Genomic DNA, 11,066 nt, shown 5'->3' on the forward strand with positions numbered 1-11,066 from the left:
GTCCCGATAAATGGTAATGAGCGATAAAATTATAGATATAACGGAGAATTCTTTAAACTTAAACTTCTTCGATTTTTGTCGCCGATTAACGTTTTATTCGTATGTTTATTCTATGTACCTTCTCGTCCGTATAATTGGGGTCGCGAATAAGAGAAGTTTAAGAAGCGCTGTTCTGTACGAACGATAGTTCAGAATCACGATGTTCGAATGACGTAGGCTAGCCAGCAACCGTTTGAACGTAGCTTAAAGTTCCAATTTGTCTGGTTAGAAGTGTGCTTAATGGTTTGTCACTGGATCGATTCAATTTATGGAACTGTACAGGGTTCGTAATTCATGGTACGAATGGGGCCAGACAGATTCTATCTCAGAAAACAAGACGAAAATCGAAAACAACGAAATTTCATTGGAGGCTTCGATGTCCTTTTGGAGGATCAAGTTTGAGCAATTGTCAAGACGCGCGTGAATTTTCATCCACACTGTTAATCGTCGACTGTTTGTCGCTGCGAGAGAATTGTCAGAGGAGGACGACCACGTATTTCATACATTGTACGGGACGAGCAAAACTACGTGTCAAAGTTTAATGTTACATGTTGGATCGCTGATTCAAAAGCAAAGCGACAATGTGTCGGTGTTGACGAAAGTATTTTATTAACCGCGAGGCAGGCAAAGGTTGTTTGCTGGCCGTACCTGGTTCCGATTTCGTAAACAATGTCGTGCCTTTTCGTAATACTTGGTAGTATGGTAACATGACGTTGAAAACGTACGTTTCCATAAAATTTAGCGAGCATCCAAAAATTCACTGATCCTTCCAAGAATGCGATCAACTTTTTGTTTACAACGTAGCAGCACCTGTAGCTCGTTCGTTGATCCTTAAACAATAACCTGATGCAAATAACTTGATTTCCGTATAGAGTTTTTTATGTACTCGTTATTTTGTGTCAATTTTTCACAGATTAGCTGATACAGCTAATATATGTATATCAGTGTGTGTTGTATTTCGTAAAAACTGTCGACGCTTGTTTCTTTCGATCGCGATTCAGGCTTCTACGTTTGCGCGAGTAAAAAAATCATGTTTAGAGTATTCTTGCAGAGCTGCCAAGGATTTAGAGGAACGTCGTAGCCATTATGAACCATCGCTCGGCCCCGGTGTTCCCGATGACGTCGATCACATCTTCAATCTCGAGGAAAATGATTTCGTGCCACACTTCCAGAGGGTCTCCATATCCGGCGAAGATACTTCCGGGGTACGTTAAGACCGAATCAGACAGCAGTCGTTTGAAAACGTTGGTATTGTTCATAAAAAAATGGTAAAATGGTAAAAATGACAAAGTTACGATCGTTGGACGTATTTTTGGTTCTTCCAGTTTTCAAACCGTGTCTTTATTAATAGAACACAGCCGTGTTATTTTTTTAGAAAACGAAAGCAACTTGTGCGACAATCTGATATTGGATGAATGTATCTTTCGTCGGTGAAATAGCAGCTGTATTAAGAGGAAAATAAATAAAACGGTAAATTTCTTTCGGAAACACCGAAGAACTGAAAAGTTTCGCTATCTAACTCGCCTCTCTCCAAAACTGTCGTACGCTTTCAAACACAACGATCAAACGCGTTCGACGACAGATTTCCAAGCGAAACTGGAAAAAGATTAATACGCTTTGCTTTCAGCGAAATACCGTTACCGATTGATTTTGTCAATTACTCGTCGAGATATTGCACCGTTCCATATTAAGCGCGCTGACCCATATTAGGTACAGTTGCCCTACGTTGTGCTTCGTTTCAACGTTCCGCGAGCATTCCACGCCACTTTTTGCGGATCTGAACCAGGAAGAACCGCAAATACGTCGTCCACTCATCGTGAAAGTTTAAAACCAACGATTATAATCATCTGGAAATAAAATCAATCATTAATTTATTCATTAGTTTCTATTCGTATGTTCCATCTTCTATTTCGAGTAAACATAATTTGGCCAGATTATATCGTATTGTGGTCGAGCTTTTACGAGTAGCAGCTGTCGATTATCGTTACTTCGTTGTCACGTGTTGGAACGGATAGAACAAATTGATCGAGTCCACGCGTAAAATCTGTGTTACGTGGAAGATTATGCTTTTTTGAGATTTCTACGAGAGGAAGCCTTAAGAGCGCGCTGCCTTACCTAGGAAACCTCTGTCACGATTTCTCTCTTCCGTAACCAACCCTCTGTTCCATTATTTTATAAGAAGCTCTTTTAATCGCTTTTAACACGATCGTATTGTACGATGCGTAACGATCTAAACATCGATTTTACGTTCCAACGAAATAAAAATGGAAAAATTACAGCGGTGATGTGACAAAGAATATTAACGACAGTTACAAAAAAAAAAATCCATGGTTTATTGAAATTCGTAAAAGTAACGATACGGTATACGATATACGATATACGATATACGATGCAGTATGTACTTTTAGATACGCGGTAGGATCTCGACGAAATCGTAGAAAAGATTTTGATAATGTATACACGCGTAATCGATACACGTATTTATGTTTAATTAATTATTTAATCAGTCGAGAACGTTTGATTGATCGCTTTAACGATATCTCGCTAGCTGCGCTTCGAAATTAAAATTTCAAGTTAAAATCTTGGAAAATACGGAGTTATGGCAAAGTTGAGAGCATCTCGGGTAATACGAAACGTCGGATAATCGAGACTCCGCTGGTATTTTTGTCGTTTATATCGAGCCGAAATTTCGAGAGTCAAGAATACGATACAGTGTGTCGGTGAACTGGTCCTGATATCGGTTACAGCGATACGAAGCCAAAAATACCGTGTCGTTTAAAAACGTCAAGGTAACCCCGAGGTATCTTATCGAAAGAACAACCTTTTGGAAATTTTGTATACTGCGGCTCGTAGCTGACGAAGCATCGATTGACTTTTATTTGGAACATCAGATTTTGTCAGACATCAGATAAAGTTGCGAAACCTAACTAAAACGTCGTGCGTTTACAGGTACCCTTGGAAGATCTGCAGCAAGCGTCGCAGATGTTGGTTCAGGCACTGGCAATACGTGAGAAATACATGAATAATTCTAAACAGAGCTTCCCCTCTATAACATCGCGATTTCTACGTAGCGTCGATAAGAGACCAGTGAACAGCGACGACGAAGTTCAGCACGATGATCGTAAAGCCATCGCAGGTATTTATTTCAAATTCAGAGCTTAGAGTACTAGCTTCTTAACGCCTGACGATCTTTCTCTTATCGAATCCCCCTTGTACGTCTTGTACGTCAAGTAATGTTCTCGACATCTTAAATGTTCATGACGTAAAGTTACTTTAACGTATCGTTTTTCAAGGTAAGATGTCGCAGTTAGAAGTTGAAAGCGAAATCGTGGACGTTTGATCCGACGCATACATCGATGCCTTGATTGAAGACGCACCTCTGAAAGGTCCTCCTCCCTTGTTATCCTTGTTATCCTTTGTTTCGAATCCTCTTCAAGCACTGGTTCAGACACAGACTGGCCGATACGGCGATGAGCGAGTAACAAGGAATTTAGGATTTGTCAACGACACCAAATTTCACCGACGATAGCTTTGGCCGACAACAGCTTTAACCGACTGACGCTATTGCCACAGGGAAATGAGAGAAGATACGTATAAGCTTGGATATGTAGGTTTATTGCTGCAGATAATTTATAGATGACCGGATTAAAAATACCAACTTAAATCCAATACAGAGCATAAGCTGAAGAGCAGTTAAATGAGTTTTGGTTCGAGTTCAATCAATTTATGTTTAATTTAAAACGAGCCAAGTTTGATTAAATATAGTATATACGGTACGTTCCACTGTGCGTCGCAAGAGAAATTTCGTCCAAACGTGAACGAAGCAGGTGACAAGCTTGGCAAGCGTCCCGATTCTAGCGCAAACCTGACAAGTTGCTAATGAACTCCATTGAAGAGACGCATCCGGTAAATTTAGTGAAAGAAATGCTGTTCCGTTCTCCTATTTGGCCGGAAGATCTAACAATTCGGATGTACTCGGTTGAACCGTTTTACTGTACCCCACTGGTCGTTTGCGAACGGGCAAATTATTTAGTAGTAGGTTGTTTACTTGTTACTTGCCACTTGACTGGCCGTGTCCGAACCAGCTTTAACCCTGCTGCGATCATTGAATCTTGCTTTCGAACAACTTCAACGGAGAAAGACGTTTCACTGTACTAACGAAAAGAGAAATCATGCGCGTGAATAATGATTTTTTAAATATTTTCCTTAGACTTGGGAAACGCTCTCTAACGATAGAAAGATAGAACTGGATCTGAAATGATCCAAAGGACGTGCAGCAGGGTTAGATCATATCATCTTACATAGCACACGTAGTTGCATTTCTGTCCATGTATCGATGCGAATAAAAACGTTGAATTTCCCCAAAGAATAAACGAAGCACTGTATTGCCTTGCGAGTAATTGCGTATCGTAACTCGAGATGAATGATGTTTTAATACTTGTCCTCCCTAAACAATGTTACTATTAGATCATCCTGTGCACGCACCTGCATCTCGAGGAGATCCGTGGCAATGTGAATTTCCTATGGCAAAGAATTACATAATTGCTCCCGTTAACGGTGTCTTCAATTTGTACGCTAATGAGGAAGATTTAGCTAATGGGAAGCCAGTCCCTTACTCGTATCCTGACTTAGCCACTTTTGTCAGGGACATGAACCTTCTTTGCGCGATGATCGCCGATGGTCCATTAAAATCTTTTTGCTACAGAAGACTGAGTTATCTTTCGTCAAAGTTCCAACTGCATGTGTTACTGAACGAGCTTAGAGAACTTGCCAGTCAAAAGGCAGTCCCTCATAGGGACTTCTATAACATCAGAAAGGTTAGTATGGGAGAGCCGAATGTACTTGCAATTTACAACTAGCGGCAAACAGATTATATTACGGATTTACATCGTGAACATTTTGAACACCGAAGAGATGATATACTTTCAAGTAGATTGAAATGTTTGTTCTATTGACTTCAGGTTGATACTCATATTCATGCAGCATCTTGCATGAATCAGAAGCATCTGCTCAGATTTATTAAGAAAACCTTGAAGAATCACGCAGATGAAATCGTCACGTACTCCAAGAATAAGGAAACAATGACTCTACGGGAAGTATTTCAATCGATGAACCTGACCACTTACGATCTCAGTGTTGATATGTTGGATGTGCATGCGGTAAGTTTCCATTGATATATCATACGTATGGCAAGATAAATTTCAGAATAAAATATTTATCCGGGCTTTTCCTTTTCCTTGTTCTTTCAGGATAGAAACACGTTCCATAGGTTCGACAAATTCAACGCCAAATACAATCCAATCGGTGAAAGTCGCCTGCGTGAAGTGTTTCTAAAAACGGATAACTATTTGAATGGTAAATTTTTCGCAAGAATAATCAAGGAAGTTGCCAGCGATCTCGAAGAATCCAAGTACCAAAATGCGGAACTACGTCTTTCGATTTACGGCAAAAGCCCAGAAGAGTGGGACAAATTAGCGAAATGGGCAATTCAGAGCGACGTATATTCGGACAATGTGCGCTGGCTCATTCAGATTCCTCGGCTTTAGTAAGTTATTTAGCATTTATTCAATTAATATTTCGTCTAAAATCATTCTAATATCTGCTGTTTCCATTTAGTGACATTTTTAAATTGAACAAATTGCTGACAAATTTCCAAGAGATAATGAACAACATCTTTCTTCCCCTTTTTGAAGTAACGAATGACGCTAATTCTCACCCAGAGCTACATAAATTTCTCCAATACGTAAGCAGATTTTTAACAACAAACGTTGATAATATTTGGAATTGATTCGGTATTTTGGAATCATCGATACTATCATCGTTATAGGTAATAGGATTTGATTCAGTTGATGATGAGAGCAAACCTGAAAATCCTCTATTCGATAAAGATGTCTGTCCACCCCCAGAATGGGATGATATTGAAAATCCTCCTTATGGATATTATCAATACTACACTTATGCCAACATGACCGTCTTGAATCATTTTAGAGCGTACGTATACACTTTTCGCGACTAGTAATTGGTGTTAGCTCTCTGATTAGACAAACATTTGATGTAGAGTGTATTATTTATTAGGGAACAAGGTTTAAACACCTTCGTCCTCAGACCTCATTGTGGCGAAGCTGGTCCCATTCAACATCTTGTTTGCGGTTATATGATGGCAGAAAATATCTCTCATGGTCTTTTACTTCGAAAAGTGCCAGTACTACAATATCTGTATTATTTAGCACAAATTGGGATTGCAATGTCGCCTCTTAGTAATAATTCTCTTTTCTTAAATTATCATCGCAATCCATTGCCCGAATATTTAGCAAGAGGATTGTGTGTAAGTCTTTCCACGGATGATCCCCTTCAATTTCACTTTACCAAGGTCAGCGTGATGTAAAAATTGCCCGTTTATTCGTTCGAAATATTTCTCGCTTACGCCTCTTTTGTTTACGTTAGCTAAGTTGATAATAATATGTTTTTATAGGAACCGTTGATGGAAGAGTACAGTATTGCTGCACAAGTATGGAAGCTCAGTTCGTGCGATATGTGTGAACTAGCGCGTAATTCCGTGCTTATGAGTGGTTTTCCACACAAGGTATGCGTTCTACGGCTACTCATAGGGTAAACAAATTAACACCAAATATAACCATTTTGTCTTACTTTATAGAGTAAACAATACTGGCTTGGGCCAAATTATACAAAAGAGGGTGTGGCCGGTAATGATATTACGCGAACGAATGTACCGGATATTCGGGTGGCCTATCGATACGAAACATTAGTCGACGAATTGTCGAATATTTTTAAAGTTGTCGAAAAACCCGAAGCCGTTCCATTTTAATCCATAGCGATAGTACAAAAGATCCTTGGACATAATATAACGATTATTCTACAATTACAAAATAGTATTTATAAAATTCGACGAAACTGCGATTGAGAATTATTTATAAAATGAATCTTGTAACGTAAATAATTATGTGATGTATGCTAATAATTGTTGTCAACTTTTAATGATACTTTTGCAAAAAGTTTCTTTTGTCGGTTATCAGTTTGATATCATTCGATAATGTATATTACAATAATGTTAATTGCATGATTTATACGTGATAATTTTCCCTTTAAGATGTTTTAATAGAGAAAACAAGGTTATTCTTAAGATTAAATGTATAAACACTACTAAGTTATAAGAAAACGTCTTTCACTCAGGTTCCAAAATTTTAATGTAAAACAGGGAGAAATTAATCTCAAATTTTTCATATACGTTGACCAATTTAAAAATAGTTAGATATTAGATGAAATTCCAATTTCAAGTGTTACTAATCTTTATTACATATATGTATGTGAATTAAATTAGAATTGAGTATCGTCGTATTAACTTTGTGTAAAAAAAAAAATGTAAAATATTACAAAGCAGCAATTCATTTCTCATATTTTAGTCATATAAAAGTATGTCAGTTCAGTCTTTTCAATTTTAATGTTATTTACTTACCTTTTTGTACATTTATACAGAAATTGTGTATTTGTTTTTAAAAGATATGTTTAACTCGGATATGGATAGTTTACTCCAAAGTAATATTTCTCTGTATAATATTTATATAATTTTCATCTTTATTAATATTAAATTGCAGGCACTAAATGTAGTACCTCTTGTAAAATAATTAGATTTATAGGAAACATAAAATTTATTTTCAGACCATTATTATGTAATCATTTCCTCCTTCGTTTTTGAGACAACTTTGTGATGAACGAGCTTTTACTGGCAAATATATGATGATATATCAACATTCGTAACGAATCCTAATATTGAATATAAATTGTTGCTAAATAGAAATGATGTATGTATTGTATAAGGTATATCTTATAAAACAAAAATATACTTGTACCGTCAAAATAATGTTGTGTTTAAACTTAAAATATTTTATATCCCATGAAAACATTCTTGGACAGTGCCACAAATTTAAAAGCTTATTGATTTTACGAAATAAATCATATTGTAACTTCCTAATCTGATCACTTTTTCAAATTAATGATTAGAGTATAGATTGTAGAAGGTTATGAAATTTATTTGTGTCATAGAATTATCGAATTATAGATATATATAAGATTCATAGAAATCATGTCCGTAATAACAATTGTCTATTTATGTATTTAAAATATTAAAATTACTTCAAATTGTTTATTCATAAAAAATTTTGTTTATGTAAAATAAAAATACGCAATTAGGGGAAAATAATGTATGTACTTATATTATGTTCTCAATGATATACGTTATAGACAAATAGATTTCACGAGAAAATAGAGAAAAATCGTCTTTATTCAATACTTCTAATAGATATAACTTGAGAAAAAAAACAAAAATGATTCTTTTTCTGTTTTCTTATTGTTACATTCATTCATAAGGCATTTTATTCGTTATTATATCATCTACCATGTTCGCTTCGCTTTGTACAGTTACGTCAAACAACATATAACAATATCTAACAATCTTATTTATTATTGCGCTTTTTTAATCTTCTCCGTAGATCGCAGACTTTCTGTGATTTTTGGCAATAATTCTGTAAATATTACTGTTCCTAGAAAGACTAAAACTGTACCGATCCAGTGGTACAGTGTGAAAGGATTTTTAAAATATATTATAGAAAAGATTAGAGATAAAAATTTTCGTAATGTTATGACTAAAGTCACTGTGAGTGATGTACATTCTGCTGTTAATGTAAAAACGGAACTAATGCACACGTATCTAAAATTATTGTTAAGGAATATAAATTATTAAAATTTGATTGTGTACATTAATCACGTATCTAAATATTAGTGAAAGGATACTGTGTGAGAACATTTCCTATAAGATATAGAATTAATTTTGGCATTTGTAGATTAATAATTGATATCTTTATTGGATCTGATGCTAGAGCATACATGAAATGATCCCAGATGTTAGGAGCCAATGTTAAAAAAAATGGTAAAGGTAGCAAATGCTGAAATCAGATATTTAATTTTATATATATATATATATATATATAATATATTATTTATATTATTTACTACATATTATATTCAGTTTAAATGTATACACTCTATATAAACGCTTTGAAAGAGGATCCAAATTAATCAAGTTTCTCTATTAAATTAAACAATTCTAATATGAAGACCTTTTCCATATTTCTAATAATTACAGAAACAATGATGTATGTACATTTAAACTGAACATATTCCATAAATTTGTAAATGAGATAGGAAATTATACCGTGTAATATAAAGCTTCTCTTGGATTTTTTCCATACTTTTTATGCAATACTTCTTGATAGATACCCATTCTTGCAGATACAAATAGTGCAATTGTCAATAATGATATGCCTAATATCCACCAAAACAAATCATCCCATGGTGTTGTAGGTACTTGTTCTACATTCTTGGCTTGCAAAGATTTAATTTCTTTGCCGCTAACAATAGTACAAATAGCAATTCCAAGAGTTATCATAAATACTGACAAATATTTACTAAAAACATATCTCTTCTTTAAAATAATGATACCCATAATCATATTAGCTATTAGAGAACCCTAAAATTATTGAATATAAACAATAATTGCTTGGCAATTCAAATTTTGTAATATACTTCATATTTAAATACTTACAGCTCTGAATATCATATGTAATGGCATGGGTATATTAAAATCAAATGCATAATTATTACAAACATTTGCAACAAAAAACATTGTTACTAATATAAAGTAATCTTTTATTCCTATATTGGGCTTTACAGTCCCACATTTTGAAGTAAATAAAAATCCTTCTATCGATATAAAAAGGAACTGTGCAAATGTAATAAGATTTCCACTGCCTGGATCATCCCTGAAAAAGTAATTATTTTTATTTTGTCGATAATAGGTAATGTTTGATTTAGTATTTCACAATTCTAAGTCATATCGTTATAAAAGATGCAAGTTGTTACGTTGAGAATTTTGAGAGTAGTATATAAAGATAATGTATAGAATATATTTGAAAAACAAAATGCAATACTAACTTAACAAGAAGTTCCAGGAAAACGACGTTGCTACAACAACCGAGGAACACGCACAATATCGCAATAGTTGCACGCATATTTTATTGTTTAATAAATATCACAGGGTTTAACCTAAAACCATCAGGCGATAGGACGCACCTTCGTATTACCAGAAGTATTACTATTCTACCACAAAATTATGCGAAACGTGTTGTCTAATAACTGGTTGTGTTATCAGTAAGTCACGATACATAATAATCTCACGTATCATTTAAACGTCACATAATTTCTTCTATATATATAGAAGAAAATAAAGAATACAGTGTCAGTACATATGAAGGACTTTATTTATTTCATGGTCGTATACAACTAATGCGACCGTAGTCTCTCTAATAATCTCCACACATACTATATAGCTTAGTAGCCTAATGTAAGTTACGTATCTTATATAAGATACGTCTTACGCAATAAATGTTCAAATCTATGTACAGCGAGAAATTTTATTTCTTAATTTTAATAAATAAAATTGTTTTCTACTAGAAAATAATGACGATAACTCTTGTTGCATTACCAAAGCTCTTCTTAGGTATAGACAAAATTGAAATCCGAAGGACGAAATTCAAAAGTATAAATTCGGAACGATTCAAAAGTTAAAAAGAGAATCGGCCACTTTTTCTAGATCGTGTTAAAACTGTATAAAGAAACTGATATTTGAAGCTGGCATAAAGAGCGAAATAATTATTATAGAAATATACTAATGTATAATATTGTGTGTGTTATATTATCTATTTACAAGTATGATGTTTAACTTTAATTAGTTTAAATTGTTAATTGCTAGATTTTAAAGAATGGCATTTGTTTTTAACAGAGTCTCTTAGAAGGCAGGATAGGACATTTTTATATATTTTTCTATTATGTGAAAATTTTCAAATTATTGAAATACATTTATTAATAACAGTACGAATAATGAAATAATATATCGTAATCGTATTTTCACCAATACCATATTTTATTGAATAATAGCAGCCAAATATAAAAAC

At 34.4% G+C, this 11,066-nt stretch overlaps 2 protein-coding genes and 1 long non-coding RNA gene across 11 annotated transcripts in view; 2 read left to right on the forward strand and 1 right to left on the reverse strand.

Annotated features, from left to right (window-relative positions):
- Nucleotides 1-7,915, forward strand: part of LOC122577020 (AMP deaminase 2) — a 40,174-nt gene extending 32,259 nt beyond the window's left edge. For all 9 annotated transcript variants that reach the window (XM_043748046.1, XM_043748045.1, XM_043748049.1 and 6 more), the window contains 10 exons: nt 1,091-1,244; nt 2,989-3,175; nt 4,507-4,856; nt 5,001-5,198; nt 5,289-5,584; nt 5,656-5,782; nt 5,867-6,030; nt 6,115-6,409; nt 6,512-6,622; nt 6,695-7,915. In XM_043748046.1, the coding sequence (XP_043603981.1) occupies nt 1,091-1,244; nt 2,989-3,175; nt 4,507-4,856; nt 5,001-5,198; nt 5,289-5,584; nt 5,656-5,782; nt 5,867-6,030; nt 6,115-6,409; nt 6,512-6,622; nt 6,695-6,865 (2,053 nt within the window). In that variant the 3' untranslated portion in view covers nt 6,866-7,915. The remainder of the gene's footprint in view (nt 1-1,090; nt 1,245-2,988; nt 3,176-4,506; nt 4,857-5,000; nt 5,199-5,288; nt 5,585-5,655; nt 5,783-5,866; nt 6,031-6,114; nt 6,410-6,511; nt 6,623-6,694) is intronic.
- Nucleotides 1,251-1,913, forward strand: LOC122577036. Its single transcript, XR_006320013.1, has 2 exons — nt 1,251-1,509; nt 1,667-1,913. It is a non-coding gene; the product is annotated as an uncharacterized LOC122577036 (long non-coding RNA).
- Nucleotides 7,916-8,320: 405 nt separating the features above from the next.
- LOC122577030 (UDP-xylose and UDP-N-acetylglucosamine transporter) lies at nt 8,321-10,426 on the reverse strand. Its single transcript, XM_043748079.1, has 5 exons — nt 10,048-10,426; nt 9,659-9,875; nt 9,269-9,583; nt 8,848-8,999; nt 8,321-8,764 (listed from the first exon to the last, which is right to left on the reverse strand). Exons 1-5 carry the CDS (start codon nt 10,122-10,124, stop codon nt 8,518-8,520), a joined length of 1,008 nt encoding a protein of 335 aa, XP_043604014.1. The 5' UTR covers nt 10,125-10,426; the 3' UTR covers nt 8,321-8,517.
- Between the last annotated feature and the right edge of the window lie 640 nt (nt 10,427-11,066).

This window comes from Bombus pyrosoma, linkage group LG17 (genome assembly GCF_014825855.1).
Source record: "Bombus pyrosoma isolate SC7728 linkage group LG17, ASM1482585v1, whole genome shotgun sequence".
NCBI lineage: Eukaryota > Metazoa > Arthropoda > Insecta > Hymenoptera > Apidae > Bombus > Bombus pyrosoma.